Source organism: Kwoniella botswanensis, chromosome 1 (assembly GCF_036426115.1).
Source record: "Kwoniella botswanensis chromosome 1, complete sequence".
Classification (NCBI taxonomy): domain Eukaryota; kingdom Fungi; phylum Basidiomycota; class Tremellomycetes; order Tremellales; family Cryptococcaceae; genus Kwoniella; species Kwoniella botswanensis.
This window is the reverse complement of record NC_088599.1, coordinates 12,312,353-12,339,665: the sequence shown is the minus strand read 5'-3', so window position 1 is coordinate 12,339,665 and position 27,313 is coordinate 12,312,353. Positions and strand designations below refer to the sequence as shown.

The 27,313-nt window shown below is 44.4% G+C and overlaps 8 protein-coding genes across 8 annotated transcripts; 5 read left to right on the top strand and 3 right to left on the bottom strand.

Moving 5' to 3' along the window:
- Window positions 1–627: 627 nt before the first annotated feature.
- Window positions 628–3,097, top strand: L199_004653 (uncharacterized protein; the record flags this gene model as incomplete). Its single annotated transcript, XM_064890378.1, has 8 exons — window positions 628–828; window positions 909–1,150; window positions 1,227–1,539; window positions 1,795–1,853; window positions 1,916–2,525; window positions 2,636–2,783; window positions 2,866–2,924; window positions 3,002–3,097. The coding sequence occupies 8 exons, from the start codon at window positions 628–630 to the stop codon at window positions 3,095–3,097; spliced, it is 1,728 nt and encodes a 575-aa protein (XP_064746450.1).
- Window positions 3,098–4,118: 1,021 nt separating this feature from the next.
- On the top strand, window positions 4,119–5,478 carry L199_004652 (uncharacterized protein; the record flags this gene model as incomplete). The annotated part of the gene is made up of 2 exons (XM_064890377.1): window positions 4,119–4,141; window positions 4,242–5,478. 2 exons carry the CDS (start codon window positions 4,119–4,121, stop codon window positions 5,476–5,478), a joined length of 1,260 nt encoding a protein of 419 aa, XP_064746449.1.
- Window positions 5,479–5,774: 296 nt separating this feature from the next.
- L199_004651 (uncharacterized protein) lies at window positions 5,775–8,425 on the bottom strand (the record flags this gene model as incomplete). Its single annotated transcript, XM_064890376.1, has 8 exons — window positions 5,775–5,916; window positions 6,005–6,361; window positions 6,418–6,891; window positions 6,982–7,442; window positions 7,506–7,718; window positions 7,776–8,024; window positions 8,093–8,221; window positions 8,282–8,425. 8 exons carry the CDS (start codon window positions 8,423–8,425, stop codon window positions 5,775–5,777), a joined length of 2,169 nt encoding a protein of 722 aa, XP_064746448.1.
- A 449-nt stretch (window positions 8,426–8,874) lies between these two features.
- L199_004650 (uncharacterized protein) lies at window positions 8,875–13,678 on the top strand (the record flags this gene model as incomplete). Its single annotated transcript, XM_064890375.1, has 31 exons — window positions 8,875–9,092; window positions 9,394–9,455; window positions 9,605–9,648; window positions 9,708–9,749; window positions 9,805–9,906; window positions 9,960–9,998; window positions 10,064–10,124; window positions 10,178–10,377; window positions 10,441–10,495; window positions 10,560–10,653; window positions 10,717–10,760; window positions 10,826–10,920; window positions 10,976–11,068; window positions 11,127–11,184; window positions 11,249–11,312; window positions 11,424–11,467; window positions 11,523–11,604; window positions 11,656–11,662; window positions 11,714–11,764; window positions 11,827–11,891; window positions 11,952–11,967; window positions 12,018–12,086; window positions 12,140–12,384; window positions 12,447–12,457; window positions 12,525–12,616; window positions 12,677–12,797; window positions 12,858–12,947; window positions 13,015–13,223; window positions 13,309–13,377; window positions 13,442–13,543; window positions 13,610–13,678. The coding sequence occupies 31 exons, from the start codon at window positions 8,875–8,877 to the stop codon at window positions 13,676–13,678; spliced, it is 2,613 nt and encodes an 870-aa protein (XP_064746447.1).
- A 470-nt stretch (window positions 13,679–14,148) lies between these two features.
- On the top strand, window positions 14,149–15,907 carry L199_004649 (uncharacterized protein; the record flags this gene model as incomplete). The annotated part of the gene is made up of 7 exons (XM_064890374.1): window positions 14,149–14,178; window positions 14,306–14,415; window positions 14,535–14,802; window positions 15,002–15,224; window positions 15,334–15,474; window positions 15,555–15,782; window positions 15,849–15,907. 7 exons carry the CDS (start codon window positions 14,149–14,151, stop codon window positions 15,905–15,907), a joined length of 1,059 nt encoding a protein of 352 aa, XP_064746446.1.
- Window positions 15,908–16,439: 532 nt separating this feature from the next.
- Window positions 16,440–16,836, bottom strand: L199_004648 (uncharacterized protein; the record flags this gene model as incomplete). The annotated part of the gene is made up of 2 exons (XM_064890373.1): window positions 16,440–16,599; window positions 16,718–16,836. The coding sequence occupies 2 exons, from the start codon at window positions 16,834–16,836 to the stop codon at window positions 16,440–16,442; spliced, it is 279 nt and encodes a 92-aa protein (XP_064746445.1).
- Window positions 16,837–19,396: 2,560 nt separating this feature from the next.
- L199_004647 (iron-sulfur clusters transporter ATM1, mitochondrial) lies at window positions 19,397–22,106 on the bottom strand (the record flags this gene model as incomplete). Its single annotated transcript, XM_064890372.1, has 7 exons — window positions 19,397–19,604; window positions 19,702–20,333; window positions 20,412–20,569; window positions 20,650–20,824; window positions 20,895–21,153; window positions 21,238–21,424; window positions 21,536–22,106. 7 exons carry the CDS (start codon window positions 22,104–22,106, stop codon window positions 19,397–19,399), a joined length of 2,190 nt encoding a protein of 729 aa, XP_064746444.1.
- A 704-nt stretch (window positions 22,107–22,810) lies between these two features.
- Window positions 22,811–27,259, top strand: L199_004646 (uncharacterized protein; the record flags this gene model as incomplete). Its single annotated transcript, XM_064890371.1, has 19 exons — window positions 22,811–23,241; window positions 23,298–23,373; window positions 23,440–23,568; window positions 23,640–24,258; window positions 24,332–24,442; window positions 24,509–24,590; window positions 24,654–24,755; window positions 24,821–24,934; window positions 25,004–25,085; window positions 25,163–25,424; window positions 25,531–25,583; window positions 25,643–25,659; window positions 25,726–25,843; window positions 25,905–25,958; window positions 26,016–26,105; window positions 26,160–26,239; window positions 26,310–26,723; window positions 26,821–27,105; window positions 27,169–27,259. 19 exons carry the CDS (start codon window positions 22,811–22,813, stop codon window positions 27,257–27,259), a joined length of 3,210 nt encoding a protein of 1,069 aa, XP_064746443.1.
- Window positions 27,260–27,313: the final 54 nt, after the last annotated feature.

Sequence of the window (27,313 nt, the reverse complement as noted above, 5' to 3'; positions counted from 1 at the left end):
CATCTCTTAACGCGTGATACATCAATCAAATCTTGATCTCTATCATTCCGTTATATCATTTTTTTATACTTCGTTTCGCTCATCACTTTTCAATTATAACGGGTCGAGTTTACTCCCCACATTTATGTATTCATGCATGTTATATATAACTATGCATCGTACTGTTGTCATTCTGCAACCAAGGGGGGGAGTGGCAATCATCAGCCTTTGTCCCTTTGTACACTCATTGTTTCCCCTTGTTCTGTGGTTCTTACTTGTTGTATTTTTGTATTTCACTAACATCCTAACAGTCCTCCGTCACTACCCAAGCCCTGTATGCATACATGTCCATATTCACAACGAGATGTCACCCCGATGATCTGATTGCACGCTGTGATGATGTGCCAAAGTGCCACGTTATACGTTGTATGTTGCATGCCCTGAAAATACGGAACCACTTTGACTTGAACTCACGTGTAACTCGATAGCTCCTGACATCTAAATCTGAGTCTGACAACCACTTTCCAGCAAATACCATCTCATCGCAAAGCTTTGTTGATCCACATCTGACTTTGCCCTCTAATTCTCTAACATCGTATACCCCTCATACAATCTCCGTCTGGTCCTTCCCCTCTACTCATACTCAAAATGCCTCCTCCCACTTCTTCTCTGAAACCTACAGCAGCCAAGACCAACGGTTCTTCAGCTCCAGCCGCAGCTCCAGCCAAACCAACCGGCGGTAAATCCACTACTTCCACTGCTGGACATCTGTCCAAACCTGATCAAAGTAAATACAATGCAGAGCAGGAGGAGTTGAACAAGCAGATCGCAGAGGTCAAGACGAAACTTGTAAGTACCCCTACTCAGAATAGCATAAGGTATCAGCTGAATGATGAATGGTACCTTTACCTGCGTTTCGGTTCATCCAGGATGCTATTCGATCTCGAATCTCGCTCACCCAAGCTCCTCAAGGTGGTGATCGTCGATCAGAGATCAAAGCAGAGATGGATTCCTTGAGATCCGAACAAGCTAAATTCAAAGGTGATAGAAATAAGTTATTCGACGAGATGAAGAAATACCAAGAATCCCTAGCTAAGAAGATCAAAGAGGTTCAAGGTCAGAAAGGTAAAGTTAGTTATAGGACTACAGGGGAGATTGATGATAGGATTGCGTGAGTCATCGAGAACTTTTCAACTTAAAATACAGAACTTACCATGGTAGATGCTAATTTTACCCACCCGATATAGCTCCCTTGAAAAACAAATTGAATCTGGTTCACTCAAATTAGTAGATGAGAAAAAAGCCCTCGCTGAAATAACCTCTTTGAGAAGATCACGAAAAGTGTTAGAATCCACTGGGTCAGTCGACGATGCCATCGCAGCTGATAAAGCCAAGATTGACAAATTGAAAAAACAATTGGATGATCCTGAAGCCAAGAAGGTGAATGAACGATTCGATGCGCTCAAAAAGGAGATGGATTCCCTTAGAGCTGAGGGAGATAAGGCTTATGAGGAGAGGGGGAAATTGTTTGATGAGAGGAATAAGTTGAGTAAGGATATGGTGAGTTGGACTATCTTTCATCTGTCAGGATGCTGTTCGGTGTGTCGGGTGAATGAGCAGATGGGTGATTGTAGTGATTCAAATTATGAGCGGAATTGAGTTGGGGTGATACTGGATATGAATAGGCAGACATGAGGGATAGTTTAACTATAGAGATCCCATTATTTCACATGATTCTCGATTCCATCTTCCTCGATCTGCGGAGTGTGAACATGAGATAGATACAGTGCGGTTGCTGATATCCTTCATTTACAGGATGAGCTGTACGAAAAGAAGCGTCAATCTGCGCAAGCTCACCGAGAAGCTAACGATAAGTAAGTTATCCCAGACCGTCTGTCTCTTTCGTCTGAAATCCACTCACTCCCGTATGACACAGGTACTACGCCAAAGTCCAAGCTGATCGACAAGCCCGTCAAGAACGATTCAAAGCTGAGAAAGCCAAAGAAGATGCTGCTAGGCGAAACGAGGAGATTGCTCGATTGAGGGAAGAAGCCAAAGCACCGGCATTCACATCTGAGATTGACGATTGTCAAGTATTGATCGGTTGGTTCAAAGGAAAATACGGCTCCGGGGAAGTACCTTCTACTCATGCTGGATCTAACACCAGCGAAGAGAAAGTATTAGAAGGAGTCAAAGCGTTGGAAATTCGAAAGGTAGATTCGGAAGATGCTTTCAAAGGAATGACATTGAAGAAGAAAGGTGATGAAGAGGAATTAGGTGGATTTTTCGGTGGTGGAGGAAAATCCAAGAAGAACAAGAAAGGTGGTAACAACAGTAAAAAATCCGGTACTGCCACTCCTGCTTCTGAAGGCACTTCCACTCCTACTTCCGGTGCTGGTGCAGTGAACCTCCCTATGAGTTTACTCAGTGCGCTGTTGAGTTTGGGTATCCCCCCTCCATCTGGTAAAGATGATGTACAAAGGACTGTAGATGATCTGGAGACTAAGAAGGCTTGGTTCGAAGCTAACTCTGCTGCTAAGACTAAGGTGAGCGGTGATGTCTGCTTACCACATGACTGCAATTCGAATGCGTTGTTTGATTTATCTGTCATACCGATTCAGGCTGACTTGTAACCGTTTTTTTTATTTACGTACAGGCTGAAATTGAGAGAGTAGAGAAATTAGTAGCTAAATTACAGAAGAAGAATGCCGGTGTTCTCAACGATGACGACGAAGAAGAGAAAGCTGCTACTTCAGGTGATGAAATTCCCGTTGAAAAAGGCGGTTCGAAAGAACCTTTACACAGTGAGTGATCATTAGTCATACGATCAGCTCCCATGCAATTATGTTCATTCCGAATTTACTGAGCTGATACATCTGTATGTAGCTGTCGCTGTTGCTGGTGAAGCTACTGGTACTGAGATTGTAGAGGATGAGGGTGAACAGGTGAGTAATAATTCATTGTGATCCGACACACATGTATGCTTGCATGATCCATTGACTCTTTTTCATCTCTTACGTAGCTTCCCACAAACGAAGATGGCAATGACCCAGAAGTGAAAAAAGTTGATTCGGCTTTAGAAGAGCTCAAGGAAGCTGAAGCTTTACAAGAAGCTTAGTCGATCTGAAAAATGATACTATCGTAATGCAAAAAAGAAAAGGCATTAATCACATGTATTACCTTGCCTTGCTTGACTTTGTCTGCTTATTAGGTTCTGGTTTTGGTTTTCGTATACGTGATTTATGTTGGTACGAGCGGGATGCATGGACTTGACTTCCAGGCTGTGCATTGATTGCGATTTGAGCAAGGTGGATATCGCTATATATAACATTGTGCTGTATGGGATTAAAGTAAATCGATTTGAGATCTCGGCATGATTCTTGTACTTTGCACTCTTTCGGATTTATCTCTTCTCCACTCACGGACCGGTGTCACGCTCGGAATTGAATAAAATGCAAGTCAAGAGTGACAGTGCAGTGGACTCAAAACAGCTCTACCGTTGCCCGTTCTCCGTTCTCACGCCATTACTCCTCATTATCTCGTTATCACCCAGATTCAGGGTAATCGTAATCGTCTGAAATGCAATTGTAATTCGGCTGTTATCATATCGTATCGTCTTTTAAGTTATGTGGTCTCATCGGAACGAATAGACCGATAAGTGGGTAGAGATCAAAAAAAGGATTGGGGGATGAAAGCATTCATTCCTTGGCGTTATCAAGTAAAGCAATTTATAAGATACATGAATATCTGGATGCCCATGACATATCCTACATCATCTCTATTCAATTGAATCTTTTTAGCCTACTCGTAGATTATCTATAAATAAAAAGGAAGAAACGGAAATACACGACTTTTTTGCGTCATACCGTACCCAACCAATCTTTTTCAACTACGTCTTCCGTATCAACTACGTCTTTCCTTCATGACGAGTGGTAATAGCATCTTACGATAGAATAGATAAATACACGAATCGAACAGCATATATAGATATCCCTTCGACACTTTCACTGTCAGGACGGTATATACAACCTATCGTTGATCATCGGAATCATCACTCGATAGCTACATCTCTGGACTATATAATCACCAAAAATCAAAATCTAAGAAAGACTGCAGCGAAACGAACTTGTACAGCAGACATGTCGATCCAAAAGGAATACAAGTGAGTTTTCTTGGTCTTTGCATCCACTCCATAGACATACATGTGCCCCCTACTCGAGTATAATTTACTGATCGGTCATACCTCTTATCTTCTTATCCAGATTCACCCGCTCTACCCTTCCTCTCCCATACGATCTCCTACACATCCTCCTCCAAAACCTTCTCTCAACCTCATCATTCAGTACGCTTTCAACCCTCGCTAGATTATCCAAAGACTATTATTCACTCATCATTCCACTCATTTACAAACACGTTCATATCACTTCGGATGAACAGTTACAGTCATTTTTGACTATTCCTCTGACCAAACGAGAAGAGAACGATAAGAAAAAAAGGAAGATAGTCAACACCGTTTTACTCAAAGGTAAATCTAGATCTAGATCAAACTCGTTGGAAGATAGTTCGAACTGGAGCAGAAAAATACAATGTTTATCACTTTGTGAATCTTTGACATTGGATGTTTATCCTTCAAGAACGAGTTTCAAAATTGCGTCAAAACTTCCTCAACCACTTCAAACTCCCCTTCTCACTTTCACTCCGAAATCCCTTGAGAACCTCAGAGAGAAGTTGAGTAGATCTGGTGCACCTAGGATATTAGTTTCTTTCTGGTCTCAACATCTTCCTACCCTCATACGACCCAGGAAAGTTGTTGTGGATTATTCGACACTGAGTTTCAATTCGGACGAAAATGTAGAAGGAGAAGGAGAAGGGGATGGGAATGAGGGGAAATGGGCAGATACGATGAGTGGGATGAGTATCTCCTTACAATCGTGGACTTGCGCTGAAGGGTTGGAGATGGTTGAGTTGAAAGGCGACAAGTGGATGGGTGTGTTGCCCTCGCCTGGAGTAGGCGTGAGGATGGTACATACTACTACTAGTACTCCTTCTAGCTCCTCAGCCGAGACACTGAATGAAGAAGATGAAGAAGAACAGTTAGTAACGGTAAATGAAACGATCCTCAATGCCCCTCCAAATTCCAACGAACCTAATCCAGCGACATTGGAATCAATCGAAAATCGAAACAAACTGATCTCCACAAGAGTCCAAAGTATTTTAATGGGACTAAGAACCTCTCAAGCATTATATGAAACTTACAATTCCCCTTTACCACTCAAATGGGATGTCGTAGATGTGTTACCTCCGCCCATCGGATTCGAGGAGATGGATCAGGAAGAGAGGTATATGGATTACCAGAGGGAAAAGCGGAAGGTATTAGATGAGATCGTGAGTGGGCTGGATGACGTTGCGTCGACTATTACGCAGAGATATGGTAGGATTGGAGGGAATGGTAGAAGGGAATTGACTTGTTTGAATTGGGTGGATCAACCAGTTGTATAAGGGTGGAAAAGAAACGAAGAAAGATTAGAATAGGAAGGACAAGTCGATATTATCTTTCCACGGTTGTTGCTTTCCAGATCAGTTCGTATAGATGTGCAATTTTCTCATAAATTATAGATTGTCTCGGTTGCTAAAGTTCTCTGGATGAGCGTTCGGATTTTGTATGTTTGAATTGGACCGGTCGATTTCAAATGATACGTGATTATAGAATTACATTGACGAATATAGAATCATGCAATATATGCTTTCAAGCAGGTATCTAGTACAGTATATCATGCTAGCATGCAAAATCAACCTTATCCCGATCTGAGATGCAAACTCTCTATGAACCCTTGCAAATCCTCTTGAGCAACTTCCACCACACTCGTATCGAACATATCATGCTTGGTTCCTGATCCACTCTCTTCAGCTGCATGTTGGAATGCCAAACCGAATTTGCTACAAAAACATCAACATGATTAGTACCCAGGTTCCTGCGTCAAAAAGAGTAGTGACATTCAGATTCAAGAAGGTATTATCCACTCACTTCTTCCTAACATCGCCAAACTCCGGTGCACCCGTCACACCCACAACCATGTAAGAACCTTTTTCCTCGTTCAAGCACGCTACGACGAACGGGAGAGATTTTACTTTCCCATTATTGTTCATCTTCGATTGTCTCTCTGCCCATCTATCCCTCGTGGCATCTACCAACCAAATGGCCAATCTCGATAATGTCGAAGGGTGAGAGAATAATCTGAGATCAGGTCCTTCCTTCAATATTGCTAGTCTGAATGTCCGTAGGGATCGGATAATGGTCTTGTCCAATAAGGCAGATCCGGCTCGGATGATAGATCGATGGAGGGTCATTGATAAAGGGAGAGAACGGCGGATGAGAGCGATACTGAGTACCAAAACGGATTAGAAAGGATGACTCTTGACAATTACCGCCCCACTCACTCATCACAGGCATCATAAGCTATCCAGAAATTCGTTGTTGCCCAGTTATCTCTCCTCTTTTTCTTCTCTTCCGCCGATGCTTCACCATCTCCTTGTCCACCACCATCTTCTTCGTTAGCCGATGAATCGTTAGGATCCTGATTTTCTTTCCCATCTGCTCTTGATGATTCTGACTCTCTCGTATTGACATTCCATCTAGTCGTACCTCCAAACCACTCTCCACCTCCTCTCCCACCTTCTCTATCCACTTCCAACCTCACACCTACGGCTATATCCAACAGGGACGATATGACTTCCACAGCATCCGCAGCGGATAACGAAGTAAGTTGAAAGCCGAATGATCGTGTAAAGCTCGGATAAGAAAGTTCGATTAGCCCATATTCGGGTGCGATCGATTCTAATTGTTCAGGTAGTTTTCTCTTGAGATCCATATCCATGTGCGACCATGATTGTTGGCATTGTTGCAAGGAGAAACTATGCATTCAGGACGTGTCAGCTGCTATTTCACAATGGTGTAGACGCCATACAGAGCTAAATAGGTGAAAACAGAGAAAACCCACTCACCCCATCTTAGCTAATAAACCTTGTAATTTCTTCCTTCCCTTCTCTTTCCAGATACCCAATCGTCCAGCGACATAACCAGAATGTAACATGGATTCATACAAATTCCAATGTCTATAAAGCATGAATCTCAATTCTTCAGATTTCACTATACTCCTATCATCCGGATTAGGTATCTTCAATCCATTCGACGTCGTAGAGGGGTCATGATTCAGTCGAACAACTTCATCTTGAAATATCAATTGAAAAGATTCATAAGAATCTCTATCGATCTTTGATGTTATATATTGATGTGTCACTGCTAAGATCGCATACCAAAGAATATCATTATCCGCTCTTTCTAACACCGTCGCCAGAAGGTATATCGTAAGTGCCACGGATTGACCATAGGAAGTACCAGAAGCATAGTACCGCTGTATCCGTTCGTGATGTGCTTCTCGGACTGCTCGAGGTAGACGACGAGGCTACAGATAATCGTCGTTATTATTCTCAATTGGTAAATGACCACGAAGCAAGTCTGCACTCACCCTACCATCATCTTCTTTCTGTCTTTTGGTTTTTGGCTCAGTCGATCCTGCTTTACGTCTCTTCCTAGCTCCTTTCGAAGGTGATCCATGGCCATTTTCTTGCTCCTCGTCCTCGTCCTCGTCCTCTTCCTCGTCTTCTTCTTCTTCCTCAGCTTCGTCCGATTCGTCTTCATCACTCTCATCGTCCGAAGATCCAGAATCAGAGGGTTCATACTACAAACACATGTTAGCTGATACATTAGGATTGGACTTATCGTTAATTCAACTCACCTCTAGAGCTTCCCAACTTTTCTTTACATTGTCCATCACCTCGCTAAACTCATCACCATCGCCCCATACCCAAATCTTACCCTCACTTGATTCTGGATCTTCCGAAACATCTATATCTATTCCGAAAAGGTTCTGTAAGTTCCACGGACGGTGTGAGTCGATAATGTGTAAATGGCAGGAAGAAGGTAGTTCGAAATATGAAGAGAGCGTTAAGAGGGATCCGAGAGAAAGAAGGATTAAGGTGTGTAGCTGGTGAAACAAAACAATCAAATTAGCTACCGAGGTGGTCTTGTCCAGAATAGTGGAGGAGATTTTACCTCTTCAGAAGCTAATGCTTCGTCTCTTCTCGTTTCCAGCTCAGAATATCCTCCCACAGGCACTAGTCGATAGGGTACATCGTCATTCTTGAACAAAGAGCATAGTATCCGAGCACCAAGTAATCCATCCTACAAAAGATAAACACAGTCAACTATAGTTTGACGATCAGCCGCATGCTACGAGCTCACCACGTCCATTCCGGCCAGTATTACTACTCCACCACTTCCTGATCCACCTTTGCGTCTTACTCTTGACACTATCGAGTTGTAGGCATGAGTGTAGGTGAGATCGGACGGACGGAGATCGTCTGAAGGAGGGAGAAGGAGTGGCATCGGATGCCTCTAGCTGCGAACGTTCTACGATAAATGTTGTGATGGTCCGGAAAGATGTTGGGGCTATCCCTCGCGATGAGTGTTAAAGTCGAAAGGCTGTCAAATTGCCAGAGTGGTGAGCAGTGAATTCTCTAGTTTGGGGAGACAAATACAGAGGATGAAGATCAACTATGCGATTAACGCGTCGAGCAGTGAAGATAATCTTACCAGCCATATTTAATGTTTTTGCTGGCACGCGTCGGACAGAAGCCTTTTACGTAACTTTGACAGAGTTCTTTTGAGCTATGACGTAAGCATCCACCGTAGTCTCACTCGATATACCCGGTAGGTGGTTCACACATCAACATCCATCCCATCTAGATCAACATCTCTGGTCTTGTCTGGCTTATTCAACTCATCTTGACCAAGTCAAACAAACCGAACACCGAACAGGTCGACAACACAGCAAGATGTCGATGCCTGCAGCAGACCATCATCATTCATCGAAGAAACCAAACCCCACCGCTCATCCATTCTCCAAATTACGTTCGAAAGTGGATCACCTCCAATCTGATTTATCACGACTGGGTATAGCCATCTCGACTACCCTCAACCCGAATCATAGACACGATGAAGCTTGGGAACAGGAGGTAGATGCTAAGATTGAGGCGATAAGGGATCAACATCGGTATGTTGCTCTCTCGTGTATCTTGTCGGTAGGAAGAGCGGTGCTTGAGGAGAGGGTCGGAATGGAGAAGGAAGAGAATAGCTCAAGGAGACAACACGGAGGTAGTGGACGAGAGAAGGAAGAGAAACAGCGGAGACTCTGCTCAAAGCTTGCCTGCCCCGTTTCATCTCCTCCGTCCCTTCTCACCTTCCCACATCTGTTCATTCCCCAGCGGATATGGGAGGCGTCCCATACTGACTGCTGCCGACCCCGAGCAACATCAAGGAGCTCCTTAGGCTGATCTTCTTCTCCAACACCTCAGTTTCCGCTCCTTTAGTGGGATTCGTGAGGGGAACGTCGCGAAGTTTGCCGTTGATGGCCACGGTAGGTGGATCTTCCCTGCTCGGAAACCCTCTAGATCATCCTCGAGATCCTCGGAGTGATCTCAGAGGCCCGATCTGTACGATCAAAGGTCCGAAAATGTGATCAATCGGTCTGAACAACGGGATAAGAGAGCTGATGTCTTGCTGTAGATTACTTTTGGGCGGTGTCGGAGATGATCGATAGCGCTAAAGAAGTGAGTTAGCTGGGAGGCGGAGATCATTTCGAAAGTTAGCTGATCTGGGGGATTCACAGTGTATCATGATCCTCGATTGGTGGTTATCACCTGAACTACAAGTCAGCTATTTCCACGACTATGGTGTCCTTGACTAAGCTGACATATCACTGCTAGCTTCGACGTCCTGCGGCCTTGTTTCCTGAATGGAGATTGGACAGATTGATCAAGAAAAAGGCGGAAGAGGGTGTCAGAGTATATGTTATGGTGTACAAAGAGGTAAGCTTTCCAATACTAGACAATATGAAAGCTTACAAAACTGATTACTATAGGTCGATTTGTCCATGAGTTTGTCGTCTAAACATACCAAGGTGATTATACTTGTACTGCCGTAGGCTCCAACCACTTTCCTGCTAATACTCTGTCGTCTATCCAGCACGCTCTTGAGGATCTTCATGAAAACATCTCAGTAATGCGACACCCCGATCACAGTGGAGGTTAGTATCTTTCTTACAGTCGCGTTTTGAATATGCGTTAATATTTCACGTAGGTGAATTGGTATACTATTTCTCGCATCACGAGAAATTATGTGTCGTGGACAACAAAATTGCTGCGATGGGTGGTCTGGACGCCTGCTTCGGTAGATGGGATACAAGAAATCATCCTCTAGCGGATGTACACCCTACCGAATTTTACAAATCTTTATTCCCGGGTCAAGATTACAATAATTCCAGAATTATGGATTTCCAAGTATGTCAGCTGAATTTTGCGACGGACCGCGACAGCTGATTTAGGGTGGACTTCTTGTGTTAGACTGTAGATAAGTATACGAGTAATGCTTTGGCTATTCAAGATGCACCTAGAATGCGTGAGTGATCCAGCTTCAGATTATATGCTGTGAATTACGAGTCAGCTGAAGAATATGAATACAGCCTGGCACGACGTCTCCTTGACCTTGATTGGACCGTCCGTTGTTGATTTGGTCCAGCATTTCACGGAACGATGGAACTTTGTCAAGACCATCAAGTGAGCTATTGTGCCGGAATCGGCTTTAGGCAAAGACAGTTATCTGATGGATTCTTGTAATAGGTACAAGCATGATCATCGAATGGAATGGCTCTCATTGCCATTCCGTAAGTTAATTTCTGATCTCGGAATTTTCTGCCCATCGCATCGTGCTGACTTTCCCGTCATTCAGCATGGGACGATGTAAAATCACGTCACGATGAGGAAAAGAAGATCAAAGATAATGAATTCAGAGAACATCATCCCCATTTATCAGATTGGAAAGAGGTCAGTCGACTTTGCAATGAATGGGATCCAGCTGACTGAGTATGATACTATGTAGCGAGGAAGACAATTCTTCCATCCATATCATTTCCCACCCTCAGAAGCACCCCGGGCAGCTGAACCTGTTCCTTATGGCACATGCCGTGTACAAGTGAGTTGACTCGAGTGTGTCAATGTTGACTAGGGTCAGCTCATGAATATTTTCGTAGGTGCTTCGTTCAGCTGCTGATTGGAGTCACGGTATCTTGTTGGAGAATAGTATTCAACGTGAGTCAGCTGTAATGGGCCTTTGGTTCGCAGATAGCTGACTAACAGGTCGACAAATATTTAGAGGCATATATCGCTCTGATCAGAGAAGCCAATCATTGTATCTACATTGAGAACCAATTCTGTAAGTACATTTAGCAGTACTCTTGGTACATATAGTAGCTGACATGCTGCCTTTTTTTAGTGTGAGCTTCGTGTTACAGGATCTCTTACATCAAGCTGATTCATTAACGATGCAGCATTTCTGCCTGTAAGGAAGGACAGCCTGTCAAAAATTTGATAGGTAAGCTATAGGACAGCATGTTAGCGGAAGGCTAGGCTCAACCATACTTTGACAGCTCTTGCATTGGCACAACGAGTCATTTCTGCTGCTCAAGAAGGTAGAAAGTTCAAGATCATCGTTCTCATTCCTGCTGTGCCGTGAGTACGACTGCTTCTTTGCTGTGACAATGCTAACGTGCAATATGTTAGTGCATTCGTAAGTTGGGTTATACGCCGGTGTGAGAATGATAACTTATGCGAAGATTAGCCCGGAGATATCCAATCTCAATCTGGTTTGAAAGCTATCATGGAAGCTCAGGTCAGTTGACGTTAATTAGATCAACCTTCTAAGGATCATCAGCAAGCTGACAATCGAATTAGTATCGAACAATCAACCGAGGTGGTGCTTCTATCTTTGAGATGATCAGAGAAGCAGGGTTCGACCCGTGAGTTAGCTTCTTGCTTTGATGAGTAGCTCAAGACTCCCCAGCTGACATTAGGAATAGAATGCAATATATTACTGTAAGCTGCTTTTGCATTGGGGTGACTCGTGTCAGCTGATTTCCGGGAAGTTCTGGAATTTGAGAAGTTACGATCGAATCAACAACCCTAAAGCAGCTATCAAGCGCATGGAAGAGAGGGTGAGATCGAATCATCTTCTCTGATCTACCTTTGCTAATATGGCCGATCTTAGTCCGGAATATCATTCCACGAAGCTCAAGTAGCTTTGGCGAAGGTGTACGTCGGATCAGAGGATGTCGCAGGGGGTCAGGACGAAACTGTCAATATTGAACAACCTCATGACCAGACTGATGGAGTTGACCAAATCAACAAGAAAGATACTGTCCAAAAAGCCATTAAGTTGCCTAAGACTATCGATGAGGCTAAGCAGATCATTGAGAGATTCCAGAATGGTAGAAGTAACGACGACAAGCATGTGTGAGTAAATCATTCCAAAGTATCGTCAAAAGCGAAGGGAGCTGACGGAACCTTATGTGCAGATCTGACAATGGTAAGCTCTTTATCGTGGACAACTGGGACATATGTGTTATGTAGCTGACTTAGCTACACTTTCATAGTCGGTCAACATGCTTTCCGAGATACGACTTCGTTGCTTGACGAGCAATGGGATGGTACTGAAGAAGAGGAATTGGCATGTTTCGTTTCTGAGGTGAGTTACGATGTACTCACCGTTTTATGATTCGACAGCTGACTTCAACACCTACTGCAGATTCTCTACATCCATAGTAAATTGATGATTGTAGATGACCGACGAGTTATCTGTGGATCTGCCAATTTGAACGATAGAAGTCAAGTTGGTGACCATGATTCTGAAATCGCTGTTGTCATTGGTGAGCCAAGGTCCACTCCAGCACAGCTCTGTAGCTTAATAGTCTGATTGTGGCTCGCAGAGGATTCTGATATGGTGGAATCAATGATGGATGGCAAGAAGTACATGGCTAGTAATTACGCTACAACACTACGAAGAACTCTCATGAGAGGTATGTGATCGTTGATCGTCCAAGCTTGCTTTTGGTTGTTATTGATATGATGCCATGACTTTCTCAGAACACCTCGGTCTCCTTCCGCCTCAACCACCATTCGACTCTGCCGAACATCCCAACGCCGCTATGCATCCTGCGCCTGTACCGTACGAGTACGATTTTGGCTCACCAGAAGATAAAGCTGTTGAAGATTTCTTGAGCGATGAGTTTGAACAACTTTGGGTGGGCACTGGTAGAGGAAATCGAGAGATCTTTGAGAAGATCTTCAGGCCCGTGAGTATCGTCAGGATAACTGATGTTCCATACACAATGATTGACATGATCGTGAGACATTCAAGCTGATTTGATCTTCACTAAGGTACCTAACGATTCGATCAGGAACTGGGAGGATTACAAGAAATACTTGGCACCTAATGCAGGCATATCGGTAAGTCAGCTAGCTCAAGCTCAGCCAGGGACAAGCTGCAAGCTGACATACGATCTCCAAACAGAGCGGTCACGTCGCTGATAGAAGCTTGAAATTGAGAGAAGTAAAGGAGATGTTGAGTAAAGTTAGAGGACATTTGGTTGATATGCCACTTGATTTCTGTATCGTGAGTTGTGGCGAACTGTTCAAAAGAGCATATATGAGATCCATAACTGATAAGGCACTTATAAAGGACCTCAAATGGATGACTGAGGGGGATTGGTTGTCAGTCAACCCATACACTTTGGCTTTGTACGTCTGAGATATCGATAATGGGAGAAGAGATAAGAAGAGAATGAATCATATCAATATATATATATCTTGTAGTAAGGGTAAATTTGGAACAACCATACATGCAGCTTCATGTTATACGTACCTGTGATCATACATAGGCCTATTGCTGCGGCCTGCACCTGTATAAACCACCTCCAACAGACAGGGAGACGAGAACAAGGGTGAATATGGACGAATGAGATGCCACGTGAAATGAGATTTTCAGGGTTGATCACTCGTGTTCGGTCTCGGTCTCGAGTGATTTCATCGTTACTCGACCATCCACTTTCAACGTCCACTCTGTTGTCGGAAGTAGCAGATAGCATAGATAGTAGCAAGCAGCCGTCGAGCTCGACACAGCGACCATTGAAAACATCCCCTCGAGTAGGGCTTCCTTCGAGACGCTACACCTGATTTTACTAACCACCACGAGAGTAGAGCCATTTCAGAATTGTAAGGATGGACAGGAATACGGAAATTAGGATAGCGGTATGTTCATCCTCATGCCTCAAAGGTTATGCAGGTGTCTCTCTGCCTGATGCAGTCTAAGAGTCCATACACACATGTATGAGATAATGTCCGCTGATGTCATTGCATCGATGATTATAACGCATAGTCCAAGGCTATACTGGACGAAATGATAAACGATCTTATACTGTCTACGTCCATGGCTGCTCATAGGGAGATCAAGAGGGGCAGAGTAGTATGCGGAACATGTGGAACAAAGTGAGTAAGATGCCCATCGATTCATCAGGTTCAACCATACACCTCTCTCTGGTCTTATTTATCCAACTTCCAGCATTCGATCTGAATGTATTAATTAGTTGACAATTCCCTTATAACAGATGTCGTACGCACATACCCCTTCCTCCCCCAGCCATCCCCTCATCATCCTCATCGTCATCTCTCGTACCCAACTCATCAGCTCCGCCATCCCGATATCCCTCGCCTCAACCTGGTATAGGCCCAGATGGACAGCCCATATCCCGTACAGGAGGATATACCGTCGGTCCAGAGAAGGGTACAGGTGGGTCGACAGGCATAGGAAGTGGGAGTGGGAGGATGGATGGGAATGGGAATACGTTCTTTGAATGTCTGGTATGTGGGAGATCGGTAAGTGAACTCTTACTTGGAGCTAGGCATCATTTCTCCACATGAATTGTAAAGGTCGAGACCGGATCATCTCTTTTTGTACATATTCTCCATATCCTATTTCCCTTCTTACACCCGGTCCAGATTATCTTCTTCACCTATTACATTTCATATAGCATCTCGCACATGAACTTCGCTAATCCAATTTCTTCTGTTCAAGGTCGCTTCAAATCGTTATGCACCGCATCTATCCTCATGTTTAGGTCTCAACGGCTCGACACGCCGAGGTGCAGCTAGATCAGCAGCAGTGAAAGCTCGATTGGGCAATAATGACAGATCATCGCCTTCACCATATGTGAACAAGGGCGATACGGGGTCGGATAATGGGGATTGGGAGAGAGGGAGTGAAGGAGGTGACAGTGTGGGTGGGAAGAAGAAGAAGAGTGAGTCTGGTATAGCCATACCTAATCATGCCGAGGAAGAGAAAAAGCCCAAGTGGACAGGCAGCAGCCAAACAGTTTGATGGGAGCTGACGACTTCCTATTCTCATAGAGATCCTCAATGGCGCTTCACCTTCCATTACTCCCTCCTCATCAGCGAATGCTAAACGTAATAAATCACCTATCAAAGGAGCCAATATACCAAGGAAATCGAAGATTGGCGGGACAGGATCAACACCAAATTCAGGTAGTGGTGAGTGAACATATGTCTCACTCTGGTGGGCCTTTGATTTGGTCGTACTTTGTACTTATTTTGTCGTCCTCATCTCACAGCCACACCAACACCATCATTCAGACAGGCTTTACCACCTTCCAAACTCGGTAGACCACCTACAAACCGCCCGATAGATATCTCCCAATCACCCGCTTCTTCACCTGAGAAATCGATCATATCTATAACTAGCTCTGGGCATGGTGGTGGTATGACGGGTAAGAAGACTTTACCTGGACAGAATCAGGGATTCAACATGGGTGGAGCTGGACCGGGTGAAAGTGTCACTGGTGAGTTTGCTGGATCGTATCAGTGAATCAGTGGTGATGATCGAGCTGACTGATTTATGGTTGTAGACGTATTGCAGTCTACAGGAGGAGATGAGAGTAGTGAAGAGGAAGTTGATGATTACTAATTGATCACATCAACAAATATTCTTCCATCTATCGATTTATCCAGAAGATCTTATGACGGCCCTGTTCATATTGTACATCTGTACTGTATACATGTATGTAACGAATTTTACACGAGATTTGTATAAGTATCGATCCTCCTTACAATTTGATTTGCCTACTCGTAGTTGGGTTTGATTATGCCTTGAAGTTTGCCCAAATTCTGGTTTTGTGGGTACGACAACTCGCCGCGATCAAGGCTACAGCAAGCTTACCTCTATGTCGGCTCATTCATGACTAATGATCGACTAGTACCCTCCATGCAATGCGGTGACTATACGACCTTAGACGATATGAGTTTCACGTTTCTCACTATAATAGCACGCCGCATCCAATGTCAAAATTGTAGATCAACCATTCATGCACACGTATGGAAGTGAATAACGAGCATCTTAGCAGTACTGTAAGTCTACTGTATGACGAAATCGGCATTAAGCCAGATCAGATCAAATCAGAATCATGGATCATGGTAAGCCGATAAACCGATAAACCGATCTACCTTTGAGGATCTTTACCTTTGTAGCCCAATCCCTGTCCGATGGAGTCTTCATACGCTTCCCTGCTCGCAATTACGCTCATCATCTCCACTAGTTGACACCAGGATGATCCTTGGTGAGCCGTGGGGTTCTCAGTGGTCAAACCGGTTACGAGTTCGCTAATCGTTTGCCAATGATTCCTCAAAAGGTCAGCATAATGTAAAGCCTTCTTCTCTCTCCTTCTTCTTCAATTGGCAAATAATGTACAGTACATATATTGCGCTGAACACAACTCACTCGGCTTTCTCGGAACCGACTCCCTGTCCAATGACGATTCGTCGAAGTTGTTCTCTCTGATACCAGCTGAAGGTCGACTGATCATCAGTAGTAGATGTGGTGGTGCTGTGATACCACATGTCAACATCGTTAGGTTATCAGAATTGGACAGGTGGATCACTGATGTGGACGTTTGTGTACTCACCTATTGTTCATGGTAATATTACTTGATCTATTTGAAAGCTGTTATCGCTCAAGACTTTCTTTGGAGTGTGGGAATGATTCCATCTTGGCTGCTTGACGATCCTTATATACCTTATTAAGTCGTTTAAACCCTTTGTAGCTCGGAATTACTGCGCGGCGAAGCCTCGCAGAAAGCAATTTACACTTGCTGAGCTCAGATGAATGGAAAGATTGCGCAATGGGTTGAATGCTTCGAACAGAATCAATACGTGTACAATGCTCCGACATCCGTAGGGTCTTTCTCAACTTGTTAACCCCGACTTGGGAGATGAATTGAAGGCGAATGCGAATCCGAATGGGTGAGATCTCACCGATACCAACAACGACTCTGAGTGATTGGAAACTGACTTGGAGTTCCCAATGTATGATATCTGATGTGTAGCCTTGTTGGTCAGTTTACGACGCTTCAGTGCCCTACGATCCGCTTTTTTCCATTGGCGGATGATGATGATTCCTTGTACGGATTGAGTCATCCCAACCCAACCCTCTGTGGCGGTACAGGATACAATATGTAAAGTAGTCCGGAAGACATGCCAAGAAAGTTCGGACTTGATCCTCAGGTCCAAGGGTAACTGTGGCCATGATGATTCTTATACTCATGCCAGCTGCTCAGTGAGAATGAACTATTGTGTAATGGATTTTTATCACAGTCCTGAACTGATAATAATGCACTAGATATCAAAGGATGTCGGGTCGGGAAAACCTGTAAAGCAGCGAAAAGAAGTACTGTACGAGACATCAAATGTCAAATGTGATAAGCACGATATAAATGAGATTCATCTGTGTGTTGAATGACTATCTAAAGTATTCACCAGCTACTTATTTACCAATACTGTACGAGTACTGTATAAGTTAATATCTAATGAAATACTAACCGATCGCGCTTTTACCTTTAGGCGCATTACTAGCACTGGACTTGATTTCATCGCAAGTTGTACGAAGCTTGCTCTTCGCAGTTGTTGTATCTGACATGTCCATCAGTTGTGATTGCATGTGGCTTTCGACATGGTCGACGGCATTACTGTACATCATAAATTGTTATAGATCAGCTCGGATATTCCTCAATAACGTATATCGTGTGGCGATGGGCGACGGGCGATCGGTCTAATTTATGTTACGACACGATATGAAGCTTGTCTTGATAGATACTCACATGACCCATTCTTCTTGATAACCTTGTAGCATCTCTCTGGCCAAGGTTTTCAGAGTTAATCTGTCAGTCTGACTGAATGAAGCGCTGCTATATCTTTTTGGAAAAAAAAACCTTTGATGATCAGCCAAGCCAAGAGCATCAAGGCGCATCCAATAGGATGGATGGCTCAACCAAGCAGGTTCGATTTGTTGCGTCACTTACGATTGAGACATGTCGATTATGGTGTATTGGTACTTGATTGGAAGGTTAACCTTATTGTATTGCCTGATAAGATAGTATAAGGCGAAGAACTGAATCAGAAGGATGGTAGGGAGCGAGGTCAGTTGAGATTGATATTGAGATGCACCTCTTATATACGTATCCAAGATGTGCTCAACGCCTCCAAGCCAGTCTTCAAAGAAGCAACCAACTTTCCAATTCATTATCATCTTTCGGAGCATAAATCAGTCTCCTTAATACCCAGTTGCTTCTACAAGGTAATTCATCCCGGAAATGCAATCACCGAGAATCACAATCAAAGGATGTAAGCGGACTCGCGGGCGAATACAATGTTCCGAATGATTCTTGCGTTCATCCCGGGACGATAGATGACTTTTAATCTGCGCCGAAGATGATATGAGTCGTTATATCCGCATAATTGCGCGCACGATAATGTGACTCAGCCGGGACGGGGTCCGACTCGAAGAGATTTTATCGACATATGAGGACGTACCAAGACCGACACGATAAGGATTCGGTATCGGTAGTTTAGAGAGTTGCGATGTCAAGGATCATGATAATAGGACTCGATACGATTCTGAGCGAGGGTCAAAGAAACAAAGTATGATACAGTCGATGGTAGAAGAGAAGGAGGTACGAAAGTGAAAAAGGTGATCGCTCTGACGAATTTCTAAATGGACGGTATACAAAAACACAGAGATGGGAACTTGAGGTTCTGAATAAATGGAATTCACGGTCCGGCAATTCAAGTAAGACAGGTAAAGATCATATTCAACATTTTCATCGATACAAAGATATTTACTCGGCCAAGTTCTCCCTCTACCGCTATGTTAGCGGATGATTTAAGATCGAACAATCGATCAGTCAGCTCCTTGCCTTCAGGTATTAGTCTTGGTGAGTATCACTTTCGAGCCTGATCCGGAGAGCCTGAAAGAAATGGAGCGAAGAAAATCCCAGATCCCATGATTTATGTTATTCCGATGACGGGATGATGCCCAACGATATTCGTTCAATAGCAGTGACGCGATGACAAGGCAAGACGTTACAGCTCATCCATACCAATAGCGAGATATGTAAATGATATTCTATTGTTTCTGCTTACTACCAACAGCTTCCAATTCTTCCTTTTCTCCCTCTTCGTCTTTACTCTGTATACTCTCCGTCAATTGGGCTAACCATAATCTCTGATATACACCTCCGTCGATAGTCATTAACTGCTCGTGAGAACCCTGTTCAGCTACCTTACCATCTTGTAGGACTATGATTAGGTCTGCGTCCGATATCGTTCGGAGTCTGATTTATAACAAACGAGCCAACGACAGATGTCAGTCCATTTTCCATTTTCCACCAAAATTGGTCTGAAAGGAACTCCGATTACTCGATGACTCACCTATGAGCAATGAAGACACTAGTCTTTCCTCCACCCAATAATGTATTATTTATATTCTTCATCAACTCGGTTTCCGTATACACATCAAGTGCACTGGTCGCCTCATCGAAGAACAATATAGGTGGATCTTTCAATAACAATCTCGCAACTGCCAATCTCTGTTTTTCTCCTCCCGAAATCATCAATCCTCTCTCACCGACCTTTGTAGCGTATTTATCAGGTAGACGTTGGATCGTCTCTTCCACATGGGCTTTCCTAGCGGCTTCGTATACTTGTTCGTCCGTCGCTTCTAGATTACCATATCGGATATTATGTAAGATATCATTATGGAATAGAGGTGTATCTTGAGGAACTACTCCGATTGATTTTCTCAGTGAATCTAATGAAACATCTTTGATATCCTGTCCATCTATCAGGATTCTACCACTCTGAGAATCGTAAAATCTGAAAAGTAACCTGAACACTGTCGATTTTCCACATCCACTGGGACCGACAATGGCCACCTTATGTCCTGAGGGGATGGTGAATGATAAATCTTTAAAGATGGGTCGTTCGGGATGATATCCGAAGTTGACATTTTCAAATCGGATTTCACCGCCTTTAAGAGCAAGGGGTTTGGTATTGGGTTTGTCCTATCAGAGAAAGAACAAAGAAGTACGCCGATCAGCGCATATTTCACGTGAATGAGCTATTTATGATGGTCCACCCACCTTGATACCTGAATCCAAACTCTGCAGATTGAACATGACTTCCATATCTATCAGACTCTGTCTTAATTCTCTATATACCGTTCCCAAGAAGTTTAGGGGTAAAGAGAGTTGAAAGACCAATTGGTTGACCATGACTAGATCGCCGACCGTCATTGTGCCTACATATCAAAGCATTAGCTGGCAAGTCAAGACGAATGGGGCACGTTTCATTTTATTACAAGAACGAATATCCACGTACCCTTGACTACTCCTTGAGCAGCAAGTAACATCATCATAGTCAAAGCACTTGAGAAGATGAAATTCTGTCCTGAATTCAGCAACGCTAAGGAAGTTGCGATTTTGACCGAGGCGGATTCGTAAGTCTTCAACGTTTTGTCATATTGTGCGACTTCGAATCGTTCGTTGTTAAAAGCCTATGATCGGATAATTATCATCAGCTGGTCATCCCCAGAAGTCCCTCATGGTAATTATGCGTTGACTCACTTTGACAGCTTCATAGTTGATCAGACTATCAACAGCGACTGTCGCACCTTTGTTATCGGCCGCATTTGCCTCTTTCCTAAATCGAGTTCTCCAAGCTGTCGTCTTTACCGTGAACCAGGTGTATAGACCCATAGTAATCGCTGTGACTGCCGCAAAGTCCCAGCCGAACTTCCAGGACAGGATACCGCACACCATCGATATTTCCAGGGCGGTAGGGATAACGTGGAATACGATTGAAGAGAGGATGAAGGATATACCTCTGCGATACATTAGCATGAGATCTCAACAGAATTCAAGTAAAATGCGTGGCCAAGTATCTGTGGTATGCATTGACCGAACTCACTTGGTACCTCTATCTATAGCTCTAGTCAGACCACCCGTTTGCCTTTCCAAATGAAATCTCATATCCATGTTTAGGAGATGCTCGAAAGTCTCCCTCGCTACTTTCCTTATAGCACTTTGTGATACCGAAGCGAAAACGGCATTTCGCAATTCACCAAAAGCAGTGGTCAATATCCTTGCAGCGCCATCTATGATGTCTCTAAGTCAGCTTCCGCATATTCTCTATGAGATATACGAGTTCTCGGGTAGCTGTCAATTTCATGGGAGTTATGTAGTGAGACAATGAAAAGCAGACCCACATCCAGCAATCGAAGCACCTGCCAGAACCCATACGGTACTACTTTCCGTTATAGGTACATTCAAGCTATCCACAATCGTCTTGAAGAAGAATGGTACCTGGACATTCAATATTTTACCTGCTACCAACAAACCCAAAGCTCCTACCACCCGTATCTTGACTTTTGCGTTATTCTTCGGCCATATATTTTCAGCTAGTTTCACGATGATCCGCCAGTCTGTCTTATCCTGGACGGAATGGGAGAGATCCTTTGGGGTCGCATCGGTGTTGATTGCCGTGGGGGATTTGGTGGAGGTTGATGGAGGTGCAGTCGTTGTGGATGGAGGTGGTACAGATCTTCGAGTGGATGTCGAGAATGGTGCTATCTGAGATGCAGTTTCAGGAAGACAATTGCTACCAGGTGTGGATAATCCTATGCGTGTTTTTGGGCTATTGCTCGTTACGAGGTTATGGACCGATCTTCTTGGTTGGAAAGAAAAGCATGATGTCGACATATGCTTTGATGGACCGGCTGTGCCCCAAGGCAGTGGTGATCGAGGCAGAGCATATCGACTGCAGGAGCCGAAGCTCATCTTGAGAGTGACTTTTTGCTGTAGAGGCTGAAGAAGGTGTTGAGGAGGCCAACGAAGTGAGATATGGTATCAGATAACTTTGTAAGCGCTCTTCAAGGAGCACTCGTACGGCTAATCCTATGATGCCATCCAACACCTTACGATTGATCGTGCCTGAACAAAGACCGAAGCGAGGACCGGCGGAAATAACGAGTGATAGTGCCACAGACAGAGCTCCGCGTCAGTAACGCCGACCGAACGGTCTTGGTGATCTGATGTTCATCTCTTGAATAACCGGACCCTCCCATGAAAGACCCGGCAAATGCAACGTCCGAGCCATTCATCCCATTATCACCCACCACTCACCCAACCATCTCACCCCTATACCGCTACTCGGATACATTACGACCACTCACTCAAGCATACACATCCATAGCCCCAAGAGATAGTCATCAGCAATCTCATACGTAAACACCGCTTGGCTGAGATAGACAAACTTTCCAAGTAGCGCAAAGGGTCACACGCCACAGCCAGCCTTCCAGACTTCGGTTACGGTTACAAACAGGAAAAAGATTTTCCATCCTCCTCTGTCATCGATCGATTTTGTCTCATTACCTTTCTGGATATCTTGCATTACCGGTCACATCAGATCAAATTCAGTCCAAACCGTCAATCATCAATAACCGGGTCGTCCATCCCAGCTTTGAATTATCTAATCAATCAGGATGAAGCGAAACTGGGAAGGCGGAGGATCTTCAGCTTCGTATGGTCAATCGAATGGTTTACCGCAGACGGACGAATCAGGTGGATGGGTTCAAGTATCTTCTCATCCCTATGCTCAAGCTTACTCATCAATGCCGAACCCATTCCAACCTTCTCCCCTACACACTTCTACCACTTACGATCAAACTTCCCCTTACCTCGACAACGGCAACAACCCCAACTTGCAATCCCACACTCATCAAGATAAAAAACCTCGAACAGACCATTCACCAAAAGACATCGGCGGTGGAGAAAGTGATAATGAGGATGACGAAGATGATGACGAAGATGAAGATGGGAACGACGGTAGTGCAAAGGGAACTCCGGCAGGGAAGGGTAAAGGGGGGAAAGGTAAAGGTGATAAACCGAAAGTCAAATTGACAAGAGGATCCAGGTGAGTCAATACCATATCCGAGCACGCGTATAGACCTGATCATCTTTGTCATGTAGGGCTTGTATCGCCTGTCGAAAGATCAAGATGAGGTGCATACCTGATGAGTCCGCTGGTCCAGGTGCTCCATGCAAGGTGAGGGCTAGTCAATTATTCACATTGGACGGTGGTCCCATGCTGATATCCTCTTGTGCAACTCAGCGGTGCAAATCAGGTGGTCACGAATGTATCTTCGAAGAGTCTAACCGTGGTAAACGAAGTACACGTAAGAATGAAGCAATGGCAGCGAAGATGGCCAAGTTTGAAGCTGCTTTGAAAGGGATTGGAGCGGTGAGTTATCATCCTCCACAGCGGGGAATTGTGACATGCGACTTTAGCTCATGATGTTTGATGTTTGTCAGGCATTGAGTAATCTAGACCAACCCGCTCTCAACTCATTTTCGACAGCGTTACATTCCACGACTGCCGACACGGACGTTATCAACTTGATTACTTCCCACACTTCACCTTCTGCTGTACCTACTCTGGCGGTCGCTATGAACCGACAATCATACAACTCTGCTGGTAGTGGTGATGGATATCCAGGTGAAATGCGAGGAGAGGATAGTGCCCATGGTCCACACCATTCACAACCACCTTTATCTCCCAGATTACACTCTTTACCTGATAACGTCTTGTCACCTTTGGGGTTATTGGCTGAAGCAAGTTTACAGAATACTGATAATAAGAAGAATAAAAATCCCGTATCCAGCTCTTCTCCTAATCACAACGCCACCAACAACGGTAATAACAACAACGTCGGTGGTAAATCTCTGCATCGGAACTCAGCGTTGAATTTTGATGGTAGATCCAACCCTCCGCCCAGGAGCGGAAGTCCAATGGGTCTTTCACCTGGAAGTTATAGGATGGCGACGAGTGATATAAGAGGTGGGAACGGTGTGACGGTAGCAGATGAGGATGAACATAATCATTATAGTGAGAACGGTCAAGGTGTAGCGTCTCATAATTACTTCAAACTAGGTAAGTTTGTACCTCATATCCTACTTCATAATAAGGTATCATGACTGATATGAGGGATTGTCGCTCCAATCAGGAGGGACGCTCAATCCTGCAGCCGGACTAAGCGATAATCGATTACCAGAACTTATGACTATAGTATCGAGGGAGGAGATTGGAGAATTGTTTGATATCTTCTTCGACCATAGTGAGCTTTCCGTTTGGCATCGATGTGTATCCATACACAAAGCTGACAGGCGTGTGATCTCCCTAGTGGCATTCCATGTACCTTTGGTGTACAGGGAATTCCATACCCCAGATTTGGTCTTGCAGAGAAGTCAGTTCTTGTGTACAGTGTAAGTCCATTTGCCAAATCCGTTAACGTAGATGTGCAAAGATAATTTATACGTGTACCACAGGATATGCGCCTTGGCTGCTAGGTATTATCACAAGCGACCAGAGTTACATGCTCAACTATCAGCTTATGCAAAAAGACTCGCATTCGAAGTGCCATCCAGAGGGTGAGGGCATCAGAATTGATATTCAAAATGGCTCATACTCATTTGAAAATCCTTTGTTCTTTTAGATACAAATCGGTCGAGGTTGTTCAAGCGTATCTCTTGCTTTCCTTATGGACATTGGGTCCAGAGAAGACATTCGAACAGGACAGGACGTGGTTGATGCTTGGTATGGCTATCAGGTAAGCCTGGAGATCCTATTTACTTGACGTGAGACGGCATCGGGACTGACCACTAGTCTGGGCATGCAGAATGGCGACAGACCTAAACTTGCATCGAAAGAGTATCGTATCTGGACTAGATACTGAAGAAGGAAAAGCTAGGGATCTTGAGGTGAGCCAAATATCTCCTATGATCGGCAATTACCATCGCTGTCACGACATGGTGCTAATGTTCAATGAAATCGATAGATAATCAATCGTGAACGATGCTGGTTACATTGCTTCGTCCTTGACCGATCCCTCTCCGCTCAAATGGGCAAACCTTACACCTTGAGGGAAGACTACATCATCCGAAATGCATGCGAAGCCTCATGGCATCAACAGCGATTCTCCTTACCCTCCGATCGACCTTTATCTGCTTATGTCGTACTCCAGCAGATAATGAGTAGAGCAATCGACTCGATATATAGTAGTACGACTACTGTTAGTGGATTGAGGCATGATTGTGATTGTGAGTGTTTTTAATCTGGGCTCAGGGGATATCATGTGGCTGGACGATCGCCATTCTCGAGTCATAATCGATTTGACCATCCAGAACTGATACACCTGCACCTTAGACATGCTGATTGTTCGATCTGCTCATGAGGAGCTTCGAAGATGGTTGACGGAGGTAAGTAAACTCAAACTTTGTTCTTCCAACCGAAGTGAGCTAATCGTGAACATCCATAGTGGAACAAACCTGAACAGTATGTATCAGTGTCAATGTGTGGAATAATGATAATTCAGCTGATCACCTTGGTCTTGATTTCCAGATACGTAGGAATGGCCGGAATCTCTGATGGGAAGATGGAGTACGATTCCAGAGCACAGTTCTATTTCGCTTACTCAAGTTTGGTCTTGTACTCCTTCGGCCTGGAAAATGCTTTGGAGGTGAGTTCAGCTTCCTGTCGGTCGTACTCTTGCGGCGTGATAGCTGATATCGTTGCTTTAGCGAGCGAAAATGGACATCTCATTCTTTTTGACAAATGTCTACGAAGCAGCTACGGTGAGCTCATGAGCTATTGTTATTGTGACCAGACAAGCTGATTCTTTTCCCACCCAGCGGGTTTGCACTGTCGTCAAAGAAGAGTTCCTGCCTAAGGGTTATTTACCTTATCTACCGGATACCAACTTCGTCATGTGCAGCTATGCTGTGAGTATAAAGGGTGGTGTCACCGATAAAATCACACTGACAGTACATCTATAGCTTCTCTCTTTACTGAAACTACTTAAACCTGAGCTCCGGCCATACCATGACTCTGAAGAACCTATCTTTAAACTTGTCTCGTGAGTCAATACCGTCCGCTGATTTACGTTGGAGCTCATTCGAAGCTGATGCACTCTTACTGTTCAACAGCGAAATGGCAGACATCCTCGAAGATTGTGCCGTCGATCCTTCTCATCAACCAGCGATATACGCCGCATTCATCCGAGAGATCGTACGTAAGACCAGGGAACTACGACATGGACCTTCGGCTACTGCACCCACATCACCCGGAACGTTGTTAAGTCAACAGATACACGGAACGATGGCTACAGGGCATCCTATCGCTATCGCCCCCGTCGCAGGAACAGTGGGAACCGATCATTCCACTGCGGTCGCTGCTGCCGTAGCGGCCGTGACTGCTGCGGCTGCTAATCAGAACAATAATACTGGTGTATACGATCCTCAGTTACTGGACCAACATGCTAATTGGCAGCCGGGAGATCTATTACCCGGACATTCGGGAGAGACGCAATTTACTTATATACCTCAAGGAGGTGATATGATGTGAGTTTGGGATCTTCACAGTGACATTGATCTTTGATTGGCGCTGTCTATGAGGTGATTTTCTTAGTGTATATACAGCTGACAATGGGAATTATAGGATACTTCCTTCCCAAGCGGGACCTTCCGTCGCTCCTTCCCCGACAGCTGCCTTCCTCGCCAACCCACTCTCGTCAAACTCGACATCTATCAACGGAATGCAGAGTTCACACAACTACGTATCGACTCCTACAGCATCTAACGGATGGGCGGAATACTTGCCTACATTCATGAGTTCCGACGGGTTTGACGGATGGGATGGCAGCATGCTCTTACCTGGTTTCGGAAGGAATCAAATTACCTTGGGAGGAGGGTTATTACATAGTCAACATGGCAGTGGGATAATGTGAGTTCAATCGTATACATGTCGTATGTGGTGAATAAAGCTGATGCAAAGTGTAATCATTAGTACACCCGCCCACCAGACGCCTGTACAAAGTAGGATGGGGTCGAGGGCTGGAAGTAGAGCTCAAACCCCTCATCACGGGTCGCAAGGATGATTTGGACTTGGTGATGTCATATCAAGATCTCTATCGAACTCCTTTTTCTGTATC